This window comes from Leopardus geoffroyi, chromosome B2 (genome assembly GCF_018350155.1).
Source record: "Leopardus geoffroyi isolate Oge1 chromosome B2, O.geoffroyi_Oge1_pat1.0, whole genome shotgun sequence".
Classification (NCBI taxonomy): domain Eukaryota; kingdom Metazoa; phylum Chordata; class Mammalia; order Carnivora; family Felidae; genus Leopardus; species Leopardus geoffroyi.
This window is the reverse complement of record NC_059332.1, coordinates 75263725-75291450: the sequence shown is the minus strand read 5'-3', so window position 1 is coordinate 75291450 and position 27726 is coordinate 75263725. Positions and strand designations below refer to the sequence as shown.

The following is a 27726-nucleotide window of genomic DNA, read 5'->3' as shown; positions in this document are numbered from 1 at the left end:
TATACCTATAACTAGATTGTAACAATAACTCAAAAAGTACTCCAATCTCAAATAGAAGTATTTCTCAGCTAGAACCATATTCTTATTTCTAAAACTCTTTCTCTTAGTTAACTACAATTTGTATCTTGAGAACTAACTTTCAGAAGCTAGTATCTGATTATGTAATATGATTTTTGTAGATTACATTTTGGTCATATATTACTCTGTAAGCATATTGTGACAAAAATATGTTTTAGTCTTTAAATAGTTTTAAGTTTAATACTGTTGTGTTTTTTTGTTTTTTTTGTTTTTTTAGTTTTTTTAATGATTTATTTTTGAGAGAGAAAGAGAGAGTGAGAGCGGAGGAGGAGCAGAGAGAGAGGGAGACACAGAATCCGAAGCAGGCTCCAGGCTCTAAGCTGTCAGCACAGAGCCCAACACGGGGCTCAAACCCACAAACCGCAAGATGATGATCTGAGCTAAAGTCGGACGCTTAACTGACTGAGCCACCCAGGTGCCCCTAATATTGTATTTTTTATTAAGTTTTTTCTCTTCATTGAATGGCCCATGTGGTATAAATTCTTAACAGGTCAAGCTGCAAGAACAATATTTTTAAATCATTCCCTCGAACCTTGCTGCAGTGAGGTTTTTGGTGGTCCTTGAAGAATTGTCATATAGATGAAATGCTGAAATGAGGTCCTCTGGGTACTTAAAAAATGAATCTCTCTGGATAATTTTCAGCCTGGGTCCAGTTTACGCATGATGTTTTCTACATGGTGAGCATGTCTAGCCTCACTTCTGCCTCAATCCCCAGCCCCTGTATGCATCAGTATATGGGCACATGCACACTGTTCTCCACATAACCACACCACTCCTGAGGCAGGGGGACACCAGGCACCTTGCTGGCTCACCCAGGGCCCTCACCAACTCCAGCAGTGCAGCGAAATCCCACTTGTCCGTCATGGCCCCCCACCCTGCTCTTCTCAGAGCACAGCTTTCATCAGCCTTTACGGCACTTAACATATTGTGTTATAATCATCTGTGACCGTGGCATCTGCTCTGGTTGATTGTGAGCCTCAGAGGCAGGAAAGGTCTCCTGTTCATATCCTCAGGAAGTAGCACTTCAGTAGGCACTGGGTAAGTGTCTGTGGGATGGATACAAATATACTAGTTCTTAGAGGTGTCCTGCTTTACCTGGATATTGCTGGGATGATATCATGTTTCTAATTACTGAAGAGTAACTCTCCTGTAGCACATTGTCAAATGTTTACAGAGTTTTAATAGCTCTCTGTCAGCTCATTTTAATAGAAGAACTAACGTCAATTAAAAACCCATCCAGTTGAAGACTTGAACCACTTATTTTATGGTATAATGATTGCAAGTGGTTCTCTCCATATCAATGTGTCTCCTTTGTTCTCTTTTATATTATCTATTGTACTTTATTTTTTTTTTTTTTTAATTTTTTTTTTTCAACGTTTATTTATTTTTGGGACAGAGAGAGACAGAGCATGAACGGGGGAGGGGCAGAGAGAGAGGGAGACACAGAATTGGAAACAGGCTCCAGGCTCCGAGCCATCAGCCCAGAGCCCGACGCGGGGCTCGAACTCACGGACCGCGAGATCGTGACCTGGCTGAAGTCGGACGCCCAACCGACTGCGCCACCCAGGCGCCCCAATCTATTGTACTTTAAAAAAGAGAATAAAAACTAAAGACTTTTTAGGAAGCATCATGGGGTTTGCAAGAGAAGGAAAGGAGTGCACGTAAAAAGAGAAATGGAGGGGCGCCTGGGTGGCGCAGTCGGTTAAGCGACCGACCAGCCAGGTCACGATCTCGCGGTCCGTGAGTTCGAGCCCCGTGTCAGGCTCTGGGCTGATGGCTCAGAGCCTGGAGCCTGCTTCCAATTCTGTGTCTCTCTCTCTCTCTGCCCCTCCCCCGTTCATGCTGTGTCTCTCTCTGTCCCAAAAATAAATAAACGTTGAAAAAAAAAAAATTAAAAAAAAAAAAAAAGAGAAATGGAAACTCAATTCACAGAAAGATAAATTGTGTGAAGGCCTCCTTCTGTCTCTTAGAGTAGACACCTTTAATAATCTATCCCCAAATTTTTGTTGGTGGAAAAGGGGCATGCTCTCACATCAGTGATTATCATGGTGTTTCTCGTGTGGAAGTATAGGTTGAAAATAAAAATCTGTGTTAGTTGCGAAGTCACATTGGTGTATATTTTCAAGGCACCAGCTTTTGTGGTAGTTTATTGTTCACCCTTTTGGACTGTAAGAAAATTTTAGTTTCTCATAGCCTTGCTGAGAGAACATGTCACTACTGCACATGTTATTCAGATCCCCTCTGTGAAGTGGAAACATGCGGGAGCTATGTTTGTGATTTAGTGATACGGTAACTACCCTTAGCTAAACTCTCAGAGCTGCTGTGCTGATACATTTGAATTCATTTCCATGTATGCATGTTCAAATAATTCTGAAGGATAAAGGTATCCTATAATTGACTCTATAATACATACTCTATAACTGATTTATAGACAAGGGGTTTTCAGACTCTGGTTTCATTCTACACCTTTGCACTTTTTATTGAGGACCTCAAAAAGCTTTTGGTTATATGGGTTATTATCTGTCAATGCTTACTTTGTTATAATTAAAACTGAGAGGGGTGCCTGGGTGGCTCAGTCAGTTAAGCATCCGACTCTTGATTTCGGCTCAGGTCATGATCTCGCAGTCTGTGGGATTGATCCCTGTGTCGGGCTCTGTTCTCTTAATGTTGAGCCTGCTTGGGATTCTCTCTCCCTCTCTCTCTTCCCCTCCCCTAGTTCACACTCTCTCTCTGAAAATAAATAAACATTAAAAAAAAATCTGAGAAACTTTTAACTGTCTTTAATTCATTTAAAAATAAAAATATTAAACATTGCACGTTAATATGCACAAGATATTTATGAAAATTCCAAAAAAAAATTTAGAAGAGTGGCATTGTTTTGCCATCTTTGCAAATCTCTTTAATGTTAGGCTTAACAGAAGACAGCTGCATTCTTACACCTGCTTCTGCTCTCACTGTGTGGCTGGCAGTATCCTGTGTCTGACAGTCATTGGCAAATTTCCCTGTGAGCACAATTGTGAGAAAATAAGTAACTTAGTATTCTTATGAAAACAGTTTTGACCTCACAGTATTATTATAATTTTGATCACACAGACCCCTTGGAAGGGTCTCTGGTCCTCAGGCATCCCTGACCATATTTTGAAAACAGCTTCTTTAGATCAAAAGAATTGTTCTCATCTTTGAAAGAGATAAAATTTACTAGTTCTGTTTTATTAGGTTGAATTGTTTCGTGTACATGGGAACATAATATCCCCACCACCACCACTATTTTTTTTTGTTCAGTGTCTCTCCAAATGCCCACCTCCACCACCCCTGCATTACTTCTTAGGTGATGCTGGGGCTCGTGCAGGGATGAGGATTTTGCATCAGTCTGCATGTAAGGGAGCCTCTGCTTATACTCCCTATTACTTTAGGCAAGTTAGTTTACTTCTCTAAACTTTCGTTTTCTTGTCTGTGGAATGAAAATGTCCATCTGTGTACATACTACTAAATGAGATAATGCATGGAAAATACTTTACACAAAGTAGTGCTTCATGCACATTGCTGTCGTTCCTTTTTTAAGTTATTGTTATTTTTGCTATAGACTTTGCCAATTGTCTACAGTTAGAAGAACACTAAAGGACAGAAAAGACAGAAGTATAAAAATAGTCAATAGTAGGAATATTCTTTTTTTTTTTTTTAATTTTTTTTTTCAACGTTTATTTATTTTTGGGACAGAGAGAGACAGAGCATGAACGGGGGAGGGGCAGAGAGAGAGGGAGACACAGAATCGGAAGCAGGCTCCAGGCTCTGAGCCATCAGCCCAGAGCCTGACGCAGGGCTCGAACTCACGGACCGCGAGATCGTGACCTGGCTGAAGTCGGACGCTTAACCGACTGCACCACCCAGGCGCCCCAGGAATATTCTTTAATAAAGCACTGTCACCGGAAATTCTAAATGTGTTTAAAAATTCGGTAAGCGTAAGTGGCTATCATACATAAAAGTACAACTCGCAGTTTAACACAGAGCTGGAGGATGAATGTGTCAGCTGGGAAAAGGTGTCCAGGAAGGGCACAACACCCACCAGAGTTCGACTCTGTTTCCTAGAGACTCCTTCTTAGAGTTTCCAATCCCCACTGATGCTTATTAAGAACATAAATGAAAGATGCTGACATGGTAAATGCTTTATGATAGGATTAAGTCTTTCTACCTGGAGATGAAGAAGTTTAATAAAAAATATACTTTGATTTTTTTTTTAAAAAGCTAGAAGAAATGTTTAGGGATGATTGGAGATGGAAGATGCCGTCGTAATTAAATATATCCAGAATAGACATGCTGTGTGCAAGGTAGGTAGCCATCAGGGCTGCAGGAGCGAGATAATTTTGAATAAAAGCCTATGGCTGCAAGAGACTGTAGCCTGGGATAGAACCCAGGCCTGCAGACTGCAGCACCCAAAAGGATCAGGACCTAGAAGGGTCCCTTCCCAGCCAGGCGAGGGGGAGACAGTCATCTCTCCGTGATTGTGTTCTCTGCTGTTAACCCCATCTTGAATACTAGATTCATCTCCAGACACCCAAACATCCCATGGTTCATTTCTCTCAGAGGAGGGTACATCTCTTGGTAGGTCAACTAATTTTGTAATTTATAATGGTCTTTGTAAAATCTAACCAGGAAGTTATACTTTACAGCCTGAAAAGCCTTGTAAATATGTCCCAAGGAAATTTGGAATTATTTTTTCAAGTATCTGCTATTTTGGATCACGTGGATTTGGCACACTATGGGAAACAGGAAATGAAGTTGTGACCATGTGTGTGATATTTCAGATGTAATTCTAGCGCTAAATTTTTAGAAGGTCTGTCCTTTCTCCGAGGAAAACAAAATTATGGCTTCAAAGCTACATTAAAAGGAGCATTTAGTTTAGAACAGAGACAAAGGTGCAGTTGCTATTTGGGTTCAAAATAAAATATAGTTAAATGACTTACTAGGTGGTTATGTGTTAACTGAGGTTAGTTTGCTGAAAAACCACATATGTTTGTTATGTAACTTTCTTGGCATTGCTTTCTTTGCATATGGCTATTACCAACCATATTGATTAATACTCTACAAAAGTGTTAAACATACATATCTAAAAGTGAACTCACTGTCTTTCTCCTCAAGCCTAGTTTTTCTGTCTCGTGTGGTGGTTTCACCATCTCCCTAGTCTCCACAGCAGAAACCTGGGTGACGCGACACCCTCAATTCTCTCCTCCGTTCAGTGGGCTGCCAAGTGTACTGAGCATCCTGCTCTCAGAATGTCTCACAAGTCGCCCTCTCCTGCCATTCCCACCACCACTTCCTAAGCAGCTTCACCTGGCTCTTTCCTCTAGACTAATCCTCACCCAAACGCACTTCCATCCAGCCTAAAGGGTGCTGCCAGGTTTCTCTCCCAAAATTACCATCTGATCACATTTCTCTAACTTAAAAACCTGCATCAGTCCCTGGTCATCTGAAGGTTAAAGTACAAGCTCTCGAGCATTGCATTCAAGTCCACAAGGCTTCAAGTCTAGCTTGGAAACCTCATTTCTTATCATTCCCCACCAGTAAGAGGTGCTAACCTCCTATACCAACAATCCTTAAATACTCACTGTCACACTTCCATGCCTTTGTACAGGCTGCTACTTCTCCCATGGATGCCCTCCCCAAGTTCTCCACTGATAGGCTGGCAGACTTCAACTCACCCTTCAAAATCCAACTCAGGTATCACCTCCTCCAAGAAGCCTTTCTTTTATCCTATCTACTCTGCTAGAGTTCATCCTTCTCAAATGTGTTTCTTCAGCTCCTTATACTAAACCTTTTCCACACTATTTTGTTAAATGTATATCTGGCTTCCTTAGTATGTTATGAATTCTTTGAGGAAGGGTAGAATATAAGACTTAACTCTGTATCCCATGTGTCTAGGATTGGACTCAATAAAAGTTTGTTGAATTATATTAAATTGATCTAACCTAAAATGGATTATAAACACAAAATATATAGTATCTAATTTTCAGGAAATATGTAAAATTGGACTTCATCACTGATTGCAAAATGATCGCCTATGTTCAAGAGTTTTGCAAATGTGACCCATTTCTTACCATCATAGAACAATATTATAACAGTGTGTTTGCTAAATGTATTTCCATTTTATAAAAGTACTGAAAAGAATACTGTGTACATATTTGATAGTTTTACCACCACTTTCATTACCAAAGTCCTTGAGGTAGCTTACAAGAAAAAATATAAAGGCAGGTAAAACTGAGAAAATGTTTAACCTGCAAGAAAAGGACAAACATGATCGTTGTGCACAGGAGGAGAGCTGCAGAAGGGGGTTTAGGGAACAGGTCGTGAGAGTGGTTCCCAAACCTAGATGACCATTATCAGTATGTGGAGAGATTTATCAAATCTAGATCTCTGGGCCTCACTCTGGGGGATTCCAGGGTAGATCTTGGTGAGACCCTGGAAACAGGCTTCCTAAAATAATTCCCTCGGGTATTCCGATGAGCAGCCAAACTTGGAAACCACTAGGCTAAGGGAAACCACTGAAAAACCAGAAATCCAATGGAATCACAGTGAGTGGCTCTATTTAAAAGCTATAGATGATTCCAGCAAAAGAGAAATTGTCTAAATACTTCAAAATAGGAAAGCCACAAAGAGTGTTTTGTTTCAGCTAGTCTAAAAAATGAGACATTTAGTTACTAGTCATAAAAAAAGGTGGCCCATATGGCATTATGATACAGTAGTTTCCACCAAAACCCAAGGTTTAATTTGGGGGTATGTGCAGGAGAGAGATGCTGCCATCTGTGGGCCAGTGACATCCTTTCGTGGAGCCACATCACTCATGGACCAGTCAACATGAAGTGCCACGACTGCCTATTTGGTGGGTACAGAAGTGTCATTTATTTTCCCAGGCCACAAAGAAAGCCTTTTAAAGTAAATGTTCCAAGTGCGGTGGCAAAATACTAAATTCAGGTCTGTCTCAAAAATAACATGCTTTTATTTTTAGGAAATTGCTTGATAAGGTGGTACTTTTGTTTGGCAGTAGAATCTTGGCACCAAGCCCATACTGATTTTTTTTTAATGCTTATTTATTTATTTTGAGAGAGAGGGGGAGAGTGCATGTGCATGAGTGGGAGAGAGGCAGAGAGGGAGAGGAGAGAGAATCCCAAGCAGGCTCCACACCATCAGTGCAGAGCCTGACTCAGGGCTCAACCCCACGAACCATGAGATCATGACCTGAGCAGAAATCAGGAGTCAGACCTTAACTGACTGAGCCACCCAGGCGCTCCCAAGCACACAGTGATTTTTAAAAGAAAAACTAAACAGCATTTTTGTAGGTAATGCAAAGAAAAATTTTTGAAATATTTGAAGTTGTATCTTCTAAGATTGTTAGCTGCAAGTTTTTCTAACAGCTGATCCATTTAAAGTGGTTTTGAGGGGAAAAAATATTCATGTGTTCTCCCAGATATTTCTCTACTATGTGCTAGTACATTCTCCTATACCCTGAGATTTATGTTGTTGTGTGATCTGGTATCTGAGTCATTAGCAGTAGTTTAAATTCTAAGTAAAGCAAAAATTGCAAAGTCGCGACTCCTGCCAATCAATGGGAAAAAAGGGCTGATAAGGGGAAGGTGCTTGGAACCCTTCTCCTCCTTACCATCCAGAAACCTCAGTACTGTAAAGATTACTTTTAGGAAATCTCTGAATTGCTTGTCTAGTTTGTAAGCTCCTTGATGGGCAGTTTTTAGAAAAACATTGCATTGTTAGCTAACCCCAGTAAGCTAGAAGCTTCGAAGTAACAAGGGGGGAGGGGTACCAGACTCAGAGAGGCTCCTAGCACGTGTGACACACACAGACTCGTACATACTCACACTGGCTCTTCAGGATGAATGATTGCTAGTCTCTGCTCTTAGGAAATGCCAGTCTCTCTTTCTTTCAATTATAGAAGGTAATTTCTATAATCTTATAATACTAATTATAATTGTCAGCACATTATAGTTGCTGAACATTTACATTATACAAGGCAGTCCACCATGGATAGACAATTTTTTCCATTACACCAGAGTTGCTGTATCTACGTGCTACGTGCATGCATAAATTGGGTACAGCTGTATGACAGATTCTAAACTTTCAATAACGCACATTAACATTCAAAGTGCACAAATATTTTAGCAGTTAAGGATGTTGGGGGGTTGATAAAATATTTGGGAAAGATACTTTTCTTGGCTTTTGAGATTAGAATTTCATTGGAGCATAAAAACAAGTCAATTATGTAAACCACTGGCGTTTCTCTTCTTTTAAACAAGACTGTAATTCTTTTTTAAATGTGCTAAGCTTTTTGGATAAAAATCTTTCTACAGTGTAATGCCTTCCAAAACTCATTCTGAAAATAGCTAAATGTAATATTGATCATGTAATCATCATTATGAATATCCCATATATTGGTATGTCTTCACAGGCCAGTGTGTTCCCATAGCTAACTTCCCCAAAGCTCAATAGCTCCGCATGGCTATAATTCTGTAGTTTTTATACCTTTTTTAAAAGTCCTTTAGTAGTTTGCCTACATCCTTCTTTCTGTCAGGCTGTCCCTTCTTGTGACTGCTATAGACTTGCCTTGGCAGCTGCCTTCTAACTGTAATTTGAGAAATCAGACTACCAAATTTGTTCAGATTATTGTTCAGATTATTCAGATTCATGTCACGCATGTTTGACATAATATTTTTTGTGACGTTTTAGACATTTGAAATTACCTGCAAAGGAAATTCTAGAAAACAGATATTAATTGCATGGCATATTACAAATTACTGATGAAATTAAGAGTAAAATATATAGAAGAGTAAGGAACTGTATGGTTACCAGACTAAGAGCCTAGAGGAAGTTTCCAAAGTCTATATTCAGCTGTTTGAGCTGTTTCTGAAGTATTCCCTTTAATCTATGCCACATGTGTGAAACTATACACACGTTTTCCATTTATGAATAGATAGAGGATTTCAATAACATAAATGCAAGTTTAAGTGTTAGTAAAGCATTTACAAGTATAGATAGAAATAGCCTCAGTTTGGTAAAACCACACTGGAATGCAATAATGGGTCATATGATCATGTTGATTGCAACATATTGTAGGTAGTCTGCTTGTCCCCCAGTGCTTGATAAAAGTAAATGGATTTTAAGGTGTTATTGGAAATTTTTATTTATTTACTTTTTATTTTATTTTATTTTTTATTTTAGAGAGAGAGCATGCAAGTGGGGGAGGGAGGCAGAGAAAGAAAGAATCTTAAGTAGGCTCCATTCTCAGCACAAGCCCAAGGTGGGGCTTGATCCCACGACTCTGGGATCATGACCTGAGCTGAAATCAAGAGTCAGATGCTCAACCGACTGAGCCACCCAGGCACCGTGGAAAATTTTATTTTTATTTTTTATTTTTTTTATTTTTGAACATTTTAAATACTACTAAAGCAAAAAGATTTTGGGGGAAAATTTTGAGGCTGAGATGATCTGATTAAACGTTGACATGGAGATTGAGAGGATAAGGAGTACTACACGGGCCTGGCTCCTGTCAGTTTGTAGGCACTTTTATCCAGAAACACGCACATGAGTCAGTAGGGAATATGGCAAATATCTGATTCTGTAAGTGCCATGCTACAGTATTCCAATAATAAAATTATTATTACAAATAAACATTCCATTGTTTAAATATGTAGCTATATCTTTAGTGCAATATACAATTAACATGATACCTCCAGTTTTTGAAGCACCGTCACATAGCACAGAATAAGTAATACCCTGAAAGAGGAAGCCTCAAGGTACACTTGGTGATATTCCTTAGCATGTATTGATCACCTTCTCTGTGCCAGGTTTGAACACTTGAGGTGATGATGATGAAAGTGGTGAGAATGATGTTGGTTGGCTTAAGCTGCTGCTCATACCCTTTGCCTAGTTCCTGTGGTGACTGGTGTCTGTGAGGTTTCCTGAGCCTGGCACAAGTTGTAACTTGTGGCTTTTGAATGGACCCCTGTTGTGGACAGTGTTCCCCCACCCCAAATTCATGGTATTTGGAAATGGGGTCTTAGCACGGGAATTGGATTTAGGTGAGGTCATCAAGGTGGGGCCTTTATAATGAGATTATATCCTTATAAGAGACACCAAAGAGCTCGTTTGCATTTTCTCTTGACTGTTCACAAAGAAGAGGTCATGTGAGTCCACAGCAAGATGGTATCCAGCAAAATTTCTGTTGTTTAAGCCACGCAGTCTATGGCATTTTGTTACCACAGCCCAGCTAAGACAACACCTCACCTGCAAGTGAAACAAACTAGCCTAGATTTGGATCACAGGTTAAGTTGGCCGCCATGCTCTAGACAGTTGAACTAAACAATCAAACTGCCAGTTATTAAATACAGAAAGAAGTACACAAGGAAGTTCCCTCCCTGGGCTTTATTTGTGAGTAGGACAGGAAACCATCTAAGAGGTTTCCCCCCTCAGTTAAATAGTGACTCAATAAAGAATCGTGAATCCATCCATAACTCACCTCATCTGACGAGAAAAAGATTTCACGATCAATTAGACCCAATCTCCCAAGTATCTTTGAACCTAATGGTTAGGGCTTTAATGAAAGAGCAATTCTAGCTGGGGGGGGGGGGGGGGGGGGGAGGGGGGGAAATATACATATATATATGTATATATATATATATATATATATATATATATATATAATATTCTTCCATTAATTAATTGGAAATGTTTACTAACATAAAACTAGTTTCTAAGCCTTAGCAGGTAATCTTTAAAATCAGTAGCCAAAATATAATCATGAGAGGGACATCACATTAAGGAATAATGATGCTATTTCCAGGCTATTCATAGCTATAGATCCTCATCCTTGTAATCCTTGTGCTTGGTTCAGTTGCCTTACCCCAATATACTTAATTAAGGCTCACAGTTTACTTTTGATGAGTAAACACCCAATTTGCCAGCATAAGGCCAAAGAATTATGAGTAATTGAAATGTGAAGATAGGGATAAAATGCAAGATAAGCCATATAATTTTTGCACAATGTAGCAAACTGAACTAATAATTTTTTTTTTAATTTTTTTTTTCAACGTTTATTTATTTTTGGGACAGAGAGAGACAGAGCATGAACGGGGGAGGGGCAGAGAGAGAGGGAGACACAGAATCGGAAACAGGCTCCAGGCTCTGAGCCATCAGCCCAGAGCCTGACGCGGGGCTCAAACTCACGGACCGCGAGATCGTGACCTGGCTGAAGTCGGACGCTTAACCGACTGCACCACCCAGGCGCCCCTGAACTAATAATTTTTAAAAGTTAAATTCCTGAATTAATTTTAATAACTAATCAATATTTAGGTGGTAAAAAGTTTTTATTACTGGACAACTACTTGAATGGAGTGCTGTGGATGGAAATTAAAATCTAAATTTTGGAGTTAAACTAAATGATCTTTATGGTCTCTTCTAATTCTGAGATTCTTTCTATGAAAAAAGAATTTCAAAGAATTCTTTGATCTAAAAATATAAAAGGTAATGATTTGTCTGGAACTCTGGTCTTGTTCATACATACATTTCAATCTTTTTTCAAAGAAAACATTTGGGGAGCACTTGGGTGGCTCAGTTTAAGTGTCCGATTCTTGGTTTCAGCTCAGGTCATGATCTTGAGGTTCGTAGTTCAAGCCCCATGTCCGGCTCCATGCTCAAAGTGCAGAGCCTGCTTAGGATTCTCTCTCTCCTCTCTCTCTGCCCCTCCCCACTTGCTGTCTCTCTCTCTCTCTCTCTCTCTCTCTCTCTCTCAAAATAAATACACTTAAAAAATAAAAAATTAAAATTAAAAAACACATTTGGAATTTAAATAAGCACATCAAAAAAGGAAAAAAGAGAAATGTCTCTTCTGCCCACACACTCATCCATTTGAGCAAGAAAAAAACAAATAAAATGAAATACATTATTTGGGTAAAGAAAAAAAACCTCACGATTTTCAATTTCATTTGTTTTGTAAATACTGTAGTTATTTGAGCTCAATCGTTGATAAGTTTCTTCAAGCAGAAGGTCACTATAGTCCTTTGCACACAGCAGACATCATATGTGTGCATGAATGTATTTCTTCAGCCAAGTGAATTCGATTTAATTTTCTATTTCAAGCCTGATAAGCATGACAGGGAAAGTATGTGCATTACAACCTTCTGAGTAATGTAGTATACTTTAGTGGTCCTAAATAGGTCATATAAGACTCATGATTCACTTGGAAAACAGAAGAGGAGAGAACAAAATACATTTATGCAAATAAAATAAGCTAAATTTTACAGTTTTGAAACGTATAGTGATCTTAGGGAAATTATATGTATTCAGAATTTAAGCTTAAGCTCTAAACGATTGATACCAAGCACCCTGAATTACTCTGAACTGAATCAAATCCCAAGAAGTATTTCCTAAGAATCAAAGATGAAGATTGTGTGTTTGCAAACACCTAAGTGTGCAAAAATCACGTTGGAACACTTTCCATTGCAGTGATCATATGGATGTTTCCCCAAAAAAGATTTCATCAAAACTTTTGAGTCAATAGCCCTATTCCACTGGCACCAAGGATAAAATCCTGCTTGGTGACATGCATTCAGAATTAAATAAAATCTTTTTTTTAAATAAATGACACAATTTAATATTTCCTGAAACCCTGCATATACATATATACAGATACAATAAGAGTTATGATTGATTAATTTTTTAAATTTTTATTGAATGATTTTTAAACAGATTCACACCATAAAAGTATGTATACTCGTATTAAATTCCAGGTATTTTGGACAACATTCATAAAATCACCTTTTATCATAACCTAATCCAATATTCTTTCACATACTAATCAAGGGTATAACTGCCCATTCTCTTAAAAAAATAATAGGTAAAATAAATTTTGACTCCAGCAGAATCAATGACTTAGGTGAGTCATGAGAAAAAGGAATGTGTGCCGTAGAAACTGCCAAAAATAGCAGACCAGAAATTAGGCCTGCCATTCCCGAATTTTATGGTGTGCTCAACAGCAAATCACTACAACCCTTTCAACATAATGGCCTGAACTAACCCCCTTTTACAACGATTCAGCAAAATATCTGCTCATTCAAGAAATATGTAACTACTCTGTGTTGTGCCTGAAGGCAGTCATTGGATTCTGTCTGCTCAGGCGGCCATGGTGGCCGGAAGGAGTATACAGCCTTGGTCCCTAATGAAAATAATCATAACCTCCTTTTAAAAATTGTATTTGTAAATTATATTCATTTTTAGGGATATATCTAAAATTATTAGGCAGAGAAATAGCCAAAATAATATGTGTATGGCTCTATTAGGAAAGCTGAGATCTGTCATGTCAATGGAAAAAGATTCTCTATTGAAAAAGACTAAATAAAATTCCTTGTCCTAAAACTCTAACACCTCATACACAGAAAACTATAGCATAAAATGATGAGGCTTTCAATACATGATCATTTGTAACTTTTTAACTGTCTTCCCTCTGCATTCATGAATAGTCTATGCTTTGAGTATTAAATAAAAACTTGAGATCTTAAAATGTCTCAGCTTCCCTATTTTTTCAACTAGATTTATTTCATAGAACAAAGTATGTCTCTTATTTTTAAATAATAAACACTTCAACTGATATTTTTTAAAGCAGTGAAACAGTTGATAGGTTTGCTTATAAAGTTTGCTGTACCTTGTAATTCTTAAAAAAAAAAAAAATCTAAACCAAAGTTTCTCAGACCCAACAGAAAGCATAATATAAACACAGAGGGCAGGAACTGAATGGGTCCATCTCCAAGTAGTACAAACTATTGTTAAGTTATCGTCTCTGCCCTGACACTGTCTATGTCTGTATATGCAGTTTCACATTTAATATGCAACCAGCACCCTATTAGATTCTTGTTAGAGTAGGACCCTGAGAATAAGTCCACTGAAAAATCATACTATGTATAATACCAGTTTGAACTTTTAAAGAGTGACTAATTTTAGGAAGGCAGAGAGAAACAAGAGTTCCCACAAATGACACTTATCACTATGTAAAAGAAGAATATATACTTGACATTGAGGTGCCCGTCTAGTTTCAGTATTTGTACCTAAGTATTTTTTAAACATATGAAAAGCTTCTAATTTTGAAAAGGTAAATTTATAAAAATGTTGAATTGTTATTGATAGGGTTCAAGTTCGGGCATAACCTATGAAGTGATCTTGCTACCATAATAACTGGTTTGCTCCGCGATTTAGGTAATCCATTGACTCGTTTCAGATTTCCATCAGCCATAAGTACAGTTGGCATTATCTCCATGAATCCAGAGGCAAATCTGGGCATACTTGAGGGGAGTGATGCGCACCGCCACATTGTAGTCCTTCTGAACGCCGTGGACATCCACCCACTGGTGGCCTGAATAGACCGCAATGATTTTGCGTTTCCAGTTCTTTTTGTCTGGTTCTTTCAGACGAAGATAGACCCCAGAACCAGTGGATCCCGACTCAGCATCACAGTATTGATAGAGGAGATCATTGGATTCATCAGACACACTACAAAACCGGTAGACTAATTGATCTGCCCTATCACGATCAAATCCTGAGAAGTGGATCATTCCTCCAGGCAGCTTCTTGATGGTTGGACTGATTCCTAGTTCCATATATTTCTTTTTATGAGGGCGCTTCAATTCCAGAAGAGCATAGTCATAGTCCAAAGCGGCTTCCCCTCTCCCTCCTCTAGCCCAGCCTTTGGGGATATGGGTATTCTTGACCCGGGTCCATTGGAAGGAGGGCTTCCCCTCAGCAACTCTCTGGCCCCGACCAGATTCCTTTCTTCTTCTTCTTCCAGCCTTGTCTCTCTCCAGATTCACCTTGGTACCTTCTCTCTTGTCACCACCATTCGCCTCTCTCCTGCTCCTCTTAGAACCCCTACGTTTCTTGCCACCACCCTTATTTCTCATCTTCAACAACCCTACCCTTAGCTTTTTACTCCCTTTGATGTAGTCCTTTCCATCATGCACACAGTGGGCCGCTGTTAGAACGTGGCTGGGGGAAATGAGGATGCCACTGCAGCCTGTGGAGAGCTTCACAGCTGTATTGAAAGGGAAATTGGTTAAGAACCTTTTGTCCAAGATGCTGAACCTGCTGTCTGTGCCATAAACCTGCCTTCTCCTCCTCACCAGTGCTCCTTTTGTGGTGATATTCTGAGTTGGCTCAAGGACCACATCTTGGACTTTCACTCTGGTCAGGGTTCTGGTGCCATTCTCAAAGACAGTCTCATAGGAAAGAGAGTCTTCCAGATCAGAAAGACTGGGAGCTGGGAGTTCTTTCTGGCATTCAATGCCACACACTCTATCTAGCACCATCTTAGTATCTGCCTTGAAGGTGGGGCTGGTGAGACGGAAAGTCCTTTCACTGACAACCCGGGGTATTTTTCTCAAGTGCCACATAAAATCCTGTTCCATTTCAGATCCATCAGTGAGGGTCCACCCGAGGGTGAAAAATATCCAACAAAATAGCACGTTTTCCATTTTGTTCTTCTCTTTTGTCCTTAAAAATATAAAGAGAAAGTGACACTTTATAAGGTTCTCTTTTTAAATATGTTACTTATCATTTCATTTAGGCCTTGAGTCTTAAATGTACCATCACCACCAAATAGTCCTTATTTTCACGGTACTTCAATTTTGCTGAGATTAGATAAACACCCTGCTAAGAAGGTGCACACAAACTTCCAAAATTAGTAAACTGTATTTCACCCTACCTTCCTTCCACCAGGCCTAACCCACCTTCCCCCACCCCCACCTGCCATCTCTGCCTCTACCTCCCAGACAGCCCAATGCATGGGACGGTAAGATGGGGTGACAAACTGTGGCCCCTTATTGCCTGAGCCACACTCTCCCTCCCTAGGTCTCCTACAACATTATTTCCAGATGACTTAGAAATAAAGATAGCAGCAGATGTCATGCTCTTCCCCCTGCACTTTGCTCTTTAAGAGCAAGGATCATAAATTCCTCATCTCTAGAGTATAAATGCCTAGCACAGAGCTCAAACAATGTTCATTGGAATACACTGAATCTCCTTAAACCATGGTTTGCTGACCAAGCTCACTGATGGTGCAATGTGCCATGCGTTTTTTTAAAAAGCTGTGCTTGGAACTACCATCTAAGCAAAGCAACGTACAAAAATGCTTCACAGTAGAAGCTTACTGTGTATTAAAATTAGTTGTAAGAATTTAAGGCTGTGGTTCTGAATTTGCCACTTGGGGGAACATGATCCTGATTAACTATAGTCCCTTTTATCATTAGTTTCATCACTGGTATGTAAATCTATTTCATCAAATTGATGTTTGTCACTTTTGATTTGTGTGGGTAGGAGACAGTGGTGGCATTCTTTACAGCAGCAATTTTGAACTTCGAGGTCACTATTATTCGTGACCTATGCTCCAAGTGTATTTTAACTAATCGTTAAAATACCAAGGCTCACCGTATGCTATTCATTTTATAGAAAACCAGATGATTCAAGGTTAGATTATTCCTACAATACCTTTACCCTCAGTGCTTTCTGATGAGCTTTATTTTATTTTTTTTCATGGAAAAGAAACTAATGAGAAATATTAGGAATGGCCCACAACCCAGGGCACATTATGAGATCCTGTGCACTGCCATGAGAAGCAAAAATTGTCTCTGAGCCAGGGTTGAATATGGGCATCTCTTGACATGAGAGTTCATTTTGCCATACGTAAGTAGAGAAGTTTGTTAACACACTAATAACATTCTTTTGATAGAACAGAAATGCATACTACATGAGCCATTTTACTGTTTAAGCGTGATATATTCAGTGAAACATGACATAATTCATTTGTTTCATCATATATTTGAACACATTAAGCAAATTTAGAATACCATGATTTGGTATCAGCAAAATTACATTCAAGTTTTGCAATTTCAGTTTTTTATCTGCCCATACTTGACTGCTGAGTAATGATAATTCAGGTTAATATTAGGCTGTTTTGTTTGCTAAATAGCTTGCAGTTTATTTTGGAGAGAGGGCATTCTTCTGTACAGAGTGATGGGCATCATCAAAAAATCAATAACGGACATTGTTCAGAAAAACTCCACACTCAGTCACAATATTTTCTAATCATCCACATGGCAAATGTCACTTTATACAAAGCAGTAATTATATTGGTAATTATTTTGTTGAGCCAGTTAGTATTTTCTTTTGCTATAATTTTCACAATGAGTATTTCATTTTGTCAATTTTATTTAATTCAGTTGGAGTGAAAAGGGCTGACAACTCAGTAACCCTATTGAGGCCTTGAAATCATGTTTAAGTGGGTAGTTCCCATGATGAAAAATTACGCCTTTGCCTTTTAAAAAAATGCTAAAATCAGAGACCTATTTGCTGCCTCTAGGCCTAACAACAGAGCAAAATAGACTATTTTAAAAATGTATGTAGGGGCACCTGGGTGGCTCAGTTGGTTAAACGCCCAACTCTTGATTTTGGCTCAGGTCATGATCTAATGGTTTGTGAGACTGAGCCCCATGTAGCACTCTGTGTTGAGCATGGAGCCTGCTTGGGATTTTTTGTCTCCCTCTTTCTCTGCCCCTCCCCCATTTGCACACGCACATACATGCATGTGCATGTGCTCTCTCTCCTCTCAAAATAAATAAACATTTAGAAAACTGTGTGTGTATTTGATATTATCTACTTGATTCTTAGCAAAATTTCAATCAAGGAAATTTTTTAGTGTGGGAAAAATAATTTTTAAAAATTGGGTTTTTTTTTCATTTAGTCCTTAATGACAAAAGCTGTCCATTGTGAACTTAATATAAGAATACACCAAAGACAGAACGTCAAATATCCATGTTGAGAAATACGAAGAATCACTCTGTACATTTTAACAGTTGATACTAATGATCCAAGGAGTAAAAATGTGTGAAAGGCATTCCTAGGCAAAACAGAAGACATCTAAGTCATGGTACCATGATATTGTTTCTCCAGTCCAGTTAGGTTTATTTTTGTTTTTTTTCTTTTCACTGCTATTTAATCTTGTCTTACAACTAAAGCTAGTTAGGGATTAGAAAGGCAGAATGCAAATATATTAAATGATAATTGACAAGATGATCTTTTGCTACACAGATCATTGAACTAGAGTAGTAAGCTCAAATATAGAAGTTCATCTATTCTTTACCAAACAAAACATGCACCTTGTGCCATAATTCTCTAGGCAGACTTTTAAGAAAGCCCCATGTAATGGCAACTTTTATGTGTCAACTTGACTAGTTGGTACTAGGGTACCCAGATGTTTGGTCAAACATTATTCTGGGTGCATCCGTGAAGGTGTTTCTGGAAGAGAGTAGCATTCAAATTGGTAGACTGAGAAAAGCAGACTTCCCTTCTGAATGTGGGTGGGTCTCATCCAATCAGTTGAAGGTCTGTATAGAACAAAAAAGGTTGACCCTCCTGTGAGGAAGAGGGAACGCCTCCTGCCTGACTGCTTTGAGCTGGGACATTGGTATTTTTCCTGCCTTCAAACTCAAAATGAAACATGAACAACTCAAAAGAATGTTATTGGTTTGTTAATAAAATTCCACACTTGTGTATGGCAAAATAAACTCTGTCATATCGAGGCATGCCCAGATTTCAGTCCCAGACCAGCAGCAGCATCACCTGGGATCTTGTTAAAAATGCTAATTCTCAGGGTCCAACCCAGAGCTACTTTCCAAAATTCTCCAGAATCCGAAAGGGGGTGGGGTGGGGGGGTAGGGGATGGGGTTCCCAGCTATCCATGTTTTGACCAGCCCTCCAGGAGATTCAGATAGTACAGTTTGAGAACCACTGCAGCGGTAAAGGCCCTGGGGCAGCATCTTGAGCCATACCCCAGAAGGCAGCTTTCCCAGGGATGATTGCTTAACCAAGTTTCAAGTGACCTCCACTTCATCTTTGTGAACAACTTTATTCTTGACTTCGCTCTTTTACTATGTCAGCCATTGCCAATATCAAATGGTTCAGCCATTAATAAAGAAAAGATATTCTTTTATATAAGTGATTTAATAATACATCCGAAAATATCCAAATTCAGTGGGCTAGTTGGGGAGCAAAAGAGCAAAATGGGTAAAGGGGAATGGGAGGCACAGGCTTCCAGTTACGGAATAAAAGGGGCAGCTTAGGGAATATAGTCAATGGTATCATAATAGTGCTGTATGGTGACCCATGGTAGCTACACTTCGGGTGAGCATCACCTATGGAGTTGTCAGATCACTATGTTGTACACCAGAAACTAATGTAACATTGTGTGTCAACTCTACTTCAATTAAAAAAAAAAAAATTCAGTAGGCTTGTAAGCAATGCTTCCAACATCTGATGCTACAAATTATAAGACAGCATGGATTTGCCAGCCCTGTCTGGTGCCCTTTGAGGGAGCCCTGCTACAGTGCACCGCAGGAATAAAAGCTATGCCCACATCTATCCTTGGGCATGGGAAGGGCAGAGCCTTGAAATACAACCTCAGAATCACAGTAATAAGAGGACACGAATTCAGTTAGCCTGTCCAATTTGGCCTGTAATTTAAAATTGGACAAATGTTTAAGGACACTTTCTTTTGGAAAATCTAAGTTTGCCTTGTGGTAAAGTGTCAGTGTAAGGTAAATGATAGCTCTTACTGATAGAGCAATCCATGGTTCAGTGGACAACACATCCACATGTGCCCATCATCCAAAAAGCACCAACTCGTTGATCTAAAGAGACACAGTCCCAACTGGTGGGGCAGCCATAACATTTTGGAAGCTTTAATGTCCAGTGTCTTCCCTCCTCCTCCTCCTTTTTCCTGTTTCCCATTATAACTGTGACCTTCACTGTCACTTTCCAGATGCCTTGGATTTGGGGCTTCAAATACCAGTTCTGGTTAGCAAAAGTGAGGTTGCAGCCTTGACTCTCCACCATGAGTCAGTGTACACACAGTAGATTATGGGTTGGATCATGGAGACAAACGGAGTGGAAGGGAATCAGGGGAGGAGCAAGAATCAGGCTTTGTAGATAAATTCTCACCAATGGAGTAGATATTACTTCACACTTGTTCTTGGTCCAGATTAATAGCAATGACCACATGAAACTCGAGGGAGAACTTACTATCACCCTCTGTTTGCTTATGCTTTCTTAGACGTGTGATAGCTAACGTATTTGGAATCCTGGAGCATCCGTCCAGCGGAGTGGTTATGTGTATAGACCAGGGAGTAAGAACACTTGGGCTGAGTCTCATCTTGACCACGTATTAGACATATGAATTTGGGCAGTTCAGTATGCTCAGTTTCAGCGTCCTCATTTGCAAAGTGGGGAGAACAGTAATCTCTCCCTCATAATGTAATCTTGGGGATTAAACAAGATGGTATATCCAAAGAATGATCTGTAAGCCCAGAGCACAGTAAAGCAGTCAATAATAGGTTCTTTTATAATTATTACTCTAATGGCTGAATGACTATCACTTTAAAATAGTTTATTACATAAGCCATAGCTATAACACCCCTACTTTTCTAAAACTAAACAAATATATATATATATATATATTTTTTTTTTTTTTATTTCAGAAGAGTTTCAGACACACTCTCAAACTCCCCTTTTCTTTGTTTTGTTTGCTATGTTTTTTGTTCAAGGACAGCTACATTTTAGAGACTTCCCACATGAATGCTTTCCTAATTACTCATGTCTGTGAATATCTGTGGCTTTGTAATATATTTTTCTCAGAGCTATTAAACTTAAGTGTGATTAAACATTACCCAGCCACAGAACACTCGAATTGCATTTCCTGTGTCTTATTTATAGCCTGGATCTACATTAGGAATTCTAGAATGGCATCAGGCCCTCAGCTTAAAAAGAAACAGGGTCAATGTCAAAATAATTACTACAAGGGAGCAGTTTACGGTGAAATAAAAACCTAACCTTTTGAGCGAGTCTATCTATAATGTATAGAATTTTACTATGGCATGACATAGTTATATTCTAGGATTCAGTTTCTCTTCTGTTGTTTTGTTTTGTTTTGTTTACCTGGAGAAGTGTATAGTTTAGCTTAAGTAGGTAGGTGGATTAATGAAAGATTAGATGACTGGTCACTATATTAAATATTTCACATGAAATATTTTTCCTGCCTGTGAAAATAAGGATGCTGACTTACCGTCAAGAATCTGCACCAAGTTACTTTCCCTCACCAGGTAAGAGATTCTCACTTACTCAGGACTGTGTTTGCATCGGCCCCTTGCTATGTATGGTGACACTGGTGACATAGTTGTCCAAACTCAAGTGTATACCACACTGCCAGGGAACATAATTTTGCATTAACCTGTCAAACATTTTCAAGGGGTAGTGTGGGTCAGGCACTGCTCAGATCAATGACCTTGGAGGGCCAACACCAATTTCGACCTAATGTGTGTGCTAGGACACAGAAATGATCACATACCCACTTTTTTACAACATGCCTGTGCCGTATTTAGCCATCCATGATTCCAACCACCTGCCCCTCCCAACAGCACTGCCTACATTTACACACTACATACACGCGAAAATGCGCATGTCCGTCTTCTCTCCTCCCCTACTTTCACCCCCACCTACCCAGTGGAAGACTGACACACAACAGGTGTGAAGATTGACACACAACAGGGAGTCACTGGGGCCCGGCCCAGATGCTCTCAATAACTGCAGAGAGTAGTGCTGGTTTGGGCAAAAGACCACGGCAGGAGGGGAAGGGTATTACCGGGGAGAACAAGCAGGTGTGCAGAGGGCGTGACACAGGTCACCTTGGGGAGATCACGTTTAAAAACTTTGACAGTCACTTTCACCAACTGGGAGAGATGCAGGGGAGAATGGGGATTCTGTAAAGTCTAATTCCTTGCCTCCTGGAGGCCCTCACCTAATGTCACTCCCTGACTGGAACACGGAATGGAGGCCACATTTAAGTTACAACATGGGGCTCCTGGGTGGCTCAGTCGGTTGGGTGTCTGACTTCAGCTCAGGTCATGATCTCTCCATCTGTGAATTTGAGCCCAGCGTCAGGCTGGTGCTGACAGCTCAGAGCCTGGAGCCTGCTTCGGATTCTGTGTCTCCCTCTCTCTGCCCCTCCCCCGCTCATGCCTCCCTCCCTCCCTCTCTCTCTCTCTCTCTCTCTCTCAAAAGTAAATAAACATTAAAAAAAACTAAGTTACAAAGTGTATGGGATCACAGTGATGAGAAAGTAACCGTGTTAGCGATGGAAGCACGGTGGACAGCAAGAACACAGGTGTTTCAACAATTATGGAGGCAGTGGGCTTTGAGGGCAAACCGACTTGAGTATATTTGTGACTTCCTGGCAGTATGATTCTGTGAAGGTTAACCTCTCCCAACATTATTTCCTACAGTGGTTAAAACACGAATAAAATTTTACAGTAGTTTTGTGAGAAACTAATATGATGTATATAAGCGTCGTGCCCAGAGCACAGCAAGCACTCACAAATGACAGCAATTACTACTATTAACATCAAACAATAGGAGTCAAAACATAGGTAGATATTTATAAGGGATTTCATACATCTCCATCTGTCGGGCACCTCACTGGTATGCCAAATAATGGCTCCCCAAAATGCCATATCTGAATCCCCAGAAGCCGTGGATATGTTTCTGACATGGTCAAGAAGACTGCAGATGTGATTTGGTGAAGGATTTCGACATGAGGAGATTAGCTGGGATTCTCCAGGTGAGACCCATTCATCACCGGGATCCTTATATGAAGAAGGGTGAAGCTTGATGAGGAGCTGAGGAGGCGAGGCGGAGGTCGGAATGTTGCAGGCCTGCAAGCTAAGGAATGTGGGCGGCCTCTAGAACCCAGAAAGGGTGAGGAAACAAATTCTCTCCTCGAATTCCCAGGAGGAATGCAACCCTGCTGACCCTCTTTAGGCGTCTGGCCTCCAGAACTGTAAGGTAATGTGTTGTTGTTTTAAGTCTCTAAATTTTTGATAATTTTTATAGCAGCAGTAAAGATAAGAGTCTAGTTTTTACAACTGTCTACTCTGGATGTTTAGAAAGAAAGAACAGTAGGGAGTGGTAGAAAGTGGGAAAGAAAGTTTGGTCCAGAGACTAGGACATAAACGGAGATTTTCATTTCATGGAAAATCATACAGTCATGCAGTTTGAGAACTAAAAACAGAAGATCCTATTAAAACTTTATGGTGGCGTGGAGCAACGTCGCTAAAGAGAGACAAGAACTGGAACAGGGTGGAGAAATTTGTTTATTCAACAAAGGCATGCTGGGTGCTTACTAGGTTATGCATCATTTCAAAGTTTCTTTCCTTGTTTAAGAATCTCTGCCGTAATCCTCCTGATTTACAGAGCTGGAGTAGAACACTTCTAAGATACCTTTCAGCTCTGAAGTCTCAGATTAAACCACAAATGAGAAACACAAGTAACTTACTCATCGGTGATCTTAGAGAAGCTTCTATTGCTGGTCCCTGGCCTGCTGTCCATACTTCCACCACTAGATGGCAGAACTAGCCTGCTGATGGTGAAGCTAAAGCCCTGAGTTTAAATTGTTTACATTCACTGAGCTATGATACAGAACTTATGTTAAAAGCACGTAGGATTCAGCAGGGGGATAAGTCCAACTGGCTAATAATATACTAAATGGTTGTCACATATGGAATTTATCACATTTAGAAAACCCACCTACAGGCCACAGAGCCAATCCTGATGAACTGAGGGCTGATGATGCTGTCTACAGCCAGACAATTTTCTGGCAGGTGGTTTTCCAAAAACCATGGTCGTGCCAGCACACTTCCACTGTGACCTACAGCACGGCTGAAGAGTCCCCGAAATGTGCTGCAAGTCATTTCAACCCAAAGAAAAAGCTTCAACTTGCCAAATATTTCACATATGTTTATCAAATACTTTATAATCCATTACCAAAGGGTAAGCTCTCCACTGACTCAATGCTGCGAAGAAATGGCAAGAAGTTCATTGACAAAATGCCAATTTCTATTCAAAATATCATACCATAGCACTATTTTCAAGTTTAGCTTCAGGAATGGAGACAAAGTAATGTCTGCTTTAAAAATTTGGCAGTACTTGAGGGAAAGGAAGATGGTAAAGTTACACAGTTGACTATTTTACAGTAACCCACAACTTCTGTTTCTCATCACAATAAAAAAAAAAAATAAAAACCCCCTTTGTTTTTTAGCTATTTTTCCAGGAGATGTACGTTTTGATTCATGTAATGGATATGCGGTGTGTAAATCAACTTTAGGGTGCATGGCACTTTTGGGAGCCCCAAACGAACACTCTGCTGGCTCTCCCATACAATGACATAGGAAGTGCACGGCATATGGCTCCTGACTTATTTTTTATCTTGCAAGTTGGCCTTTGAGACCAAAGAATATATGTAAATGTACCAGGTTCGTTACTCATCAGTCTTCGAAGCCTCTTACGATCACAATCCTTTTGGCTAATCATGTATCAGTTTAACCTATTTGAAGCTTTGAAAGGAAAATGGGGTTAAGCAAAGTTCTAAAATAACTTTTACACCACTAATTTGATTTTGCTGTTTCCTAACCTCTCCTCTCCGATTTCTCATCTGCAAAGTTAACTCAGCCTCCAAAATTCCAAGCCTGATCCTACTGTTAAAATGCAGTATGCTTGCCTCGGATATTTGAGCACTGGGCAGAGAAAGATAAATACTTTACTCAATAGGGAAAATTAACTCACATTAGCAGTTGTTTATTTGAACATATAATGAGCACATACTATGTGCCAAGCACTGAGCTAAACAATCTCACATTTAAAAAACATGAAAAAGATTAAGAGTCTACAGGTTTCCAGGTTGTCTGGAAGAAAAGTGGGCAGAGTATCCATGCCCCGCCTCTTCTTGTACTAAAGGGGCTCCTCTAAGATTTCCTAATAAAATAAAATTCCACATACTTGGCCACTGCTTTCCAGCCTAGATGTCTTATTTGGCTGGAATGTGTACATTCTCTCTTCTAAATTAAAATCCAGATTCTAGGCATAATTCTCCAAGCAGCAAAATATGACTTTTATAATCCTCTGTAGAGACAAATGCCCTGGGATAAAATGAGAATTAATTTCAGAAGTGAGAAGGGTTAAAAAAAGAGGGGAAATACCTACATAGGGCAAGCAGCTTCTTTTCAAATCAATGACAGGGTAAAAAGGTCAAAGGAAGCAGGTGGGAGTGTTTCTACAACTTTGCAAAAAAACTTTATTATTGGAGAACATTTCCCAACTACACAAAAGTAGAGGGAAAGTATAAGCAGGCGGAGAAAAAAGTGTAACCCATGTGCCCATCACCCTGCTTCAATAATTACCAGTATTCTGTCAATCTTGCTTTGTCTATCTACACGCCCCCTCCCCTTTTTTTGGTATTTTAAAACAAGTACAAGACTTTTCCATTTCATTTCACCTTCTCATTTGAAAAATGTTTTTCACTGCTCCTTTTGCTGACCTGTGCAGCCAAGTTGATGAGCTAGAGAGACAGAGGTTCCTAGCTTTCATAGTAACCCTGCCAAAGAGGCTTTCAACCAGAGTAGACTTTCCAAGAATGGTTTTACACCTTTTTCAATGGCATCTGTTAATAATCATAAAAATAAAGAGGGTCCCTTCTGGTACTGCTTAAGCAGAAAGAATTCCGTTTATAGTCCAATGCAAACACTGTTACTGTTAATATTGAACTGTGCAGAGGCCGGCACACAGAGTTGCCTATTGAGACAGTAGTTTCTTTGAGGACTTAAAGTGCTAAGTTTGATCCATATCCTTAGAGCCCCTCAAAGAAGCTCTCCTCGGGTGGGTCTGCCTTTCTCGGAGAAACTTGCAGATTCTAGGGTTTTTCCCTGTCCGTGGGGGGCTCCGTCCTTACCTGCGAAGCATATTCGGTGCCCGGTGCCCGGGACGCTGCCCAGCTCGACTCAAAGGCCCCCGAGGCGGTCCCAGCGCTGGCGAGGGCGGGCGGGGGCTGCTGCCACGAGCCTCGCGGACCCGCCAGCACCACCAGCGGCTCGTGGCGGAGACTGCGGAGGAGGACAGAGCTGAGCTGCGCGTCGGACTGGAGATGGGAGGGGAAAGGGGGCGATGACGCCCGGCCGACGCGGGGGGAGGCGAAGAGGGGGAGGAGGTGGGCAAGAGGAGAAAGAGGGAAGGAGGGAGGGGAAGGAACCCGGACGCTGGGCCCAAGGAGGTGTGTGTGGGTGGGGGGTGGGGTTCCCTGGAGGTGCAGAGCAGACGGGGCAACCTCTCACCCCAGCATCTCTGTCCCCAGAGTGAAATAATGCAGCACCACGAAGAATTCCTGAGTCCATTCACAAGAGATGTCTGTCCGCGTGACAGTGTGCATCCCTTGCATAGCCTCAAGAAGAGACTTTAAAGTTGGGGGGAGGGCTGATGGAGGTGCGTGGGAGTTGTTCATCAAATCTCACTTGCCCAGCTCGCCTTCTAGACCCCAGCCATCTAGACGAACCAGAGCTGTTTCCCCAACCCCAGCCCAAGCCTTCTCTATTGGGGACTTCGCTTCCTGGGACGTATCCCGCCACGGGGCAGTTCGGTTTGGCTCCTGCGCCCAGGGTGAGCGCGGCCTCTGTAACTACTCAAGTTCCCGCAGGCGCCCACCCCTGGGCTGGGCCGAGGGGTCCCTCTGAGTGTCCTGTGCCGCCGCCAGGGGGAGAGCGTCAGTTTCCGTCTGTCTCCAGGCTAGCTGGCCTTTCCTATTTTCTGAGTTTGTGGTTCTTGCCCACCTCGGTCCTACCAGCATGCTAAACTCGCCCTTTCCCGCTTTCTCTTTTTTTTTTTTTTTTTTTTTTAATATATGAAATTTATTGTCAAATTGGTTTCCATACAACACCCAGTGCTCATCCCAAAAGGTGCCCTCCTCAATACCCATCACCCACCCTCTCCTCCCTCCCACCCCCCATCAACCCTCAGTTTGTTCTCAGTTTTTAACAGTCTCTTATGCTTTGGCTCTCTCCCACTATAACCTCTTTTTTTTTTTTTTCTTTTTTTTTCTTTTTCTTTTTTCCTCCCCCTCCCCCATGGGTTCCTGTTAAGTTTCTCAGGATCCACATAAGACTGAAACCATATGGTATCTGTCTTTCTCTGTATGGCTTATTTCACTTAGCATCACACTCTCCAGTTCCATCCACGTTGCTACAAAAGGCCATATTTCATTTTTTCTCATTGCCACGTAGTATTCCATTGTGTATATAAACCACAATTTCTTTATCCATTCATCAGTTGATGGACATTTAGGCTCTTTCCATAATTTGGCTATTGTTGAGAGTGCTGCTATGAACATTGGGGTACAAGTGCCCCTATGCATCAGTACTCCTGTATCCCTTGGATAAATTCCTAGCAGTGCTATTGCTGGGTCATAGGGTAGGTCTATTTTTAATTTTCTGAGGAACCTCCACACTGCTTTCCAGAGCGGCTGCACCAATTTGCATTCCCACCAACAGTGCAAGAGGGTTCCCGTTTCTCCACATCCTCTCCAGCATCTATAGTCTCCTGATTTGTTCATTTTGGCCACTCTGACTGGCGTGAGGTGATACCTGAGTGTGGTTTTGATTTGTATTTCCCTGATAAGGAGCGACGCTGAACATCTTTTCATGTGCCTGTTGGCCATCCGGATGTCTTCTTTAGAAAAGT

The 27726-nt window shown here is 40.5% G+C and overlaps 1 protein-coding gene across 1 annotated transcript; it reads right to left on the bottom strand.

Annotated features, from left to right (window-relative positions):
• Window positions 1–12787: 12787 nt before the first annotated feature.
• PRSS35 (serine protease 35) lies at window positions 12788–26554 on the bottom strand. Its single transcript, XM_045498909.1, has 2 exons — window positions 25949–26554; window positions 12788–15615 (listed from the first exon to the last, which is right to left on the bottom strand). The coding sequence occupies exons 1-2, from the start codon at window positions 25957–25959 to the stop codon at window positions 14355–14357; spliced, it is 1272 nt and encodes a 423-aa protein (XP_045354865.1). The 5' UTR covers window positions 25960–26554; the 3' UTR covers window positions 12788–14354.
• Window positions 26555–27726: the final 1172 nt, after the last annotated feature.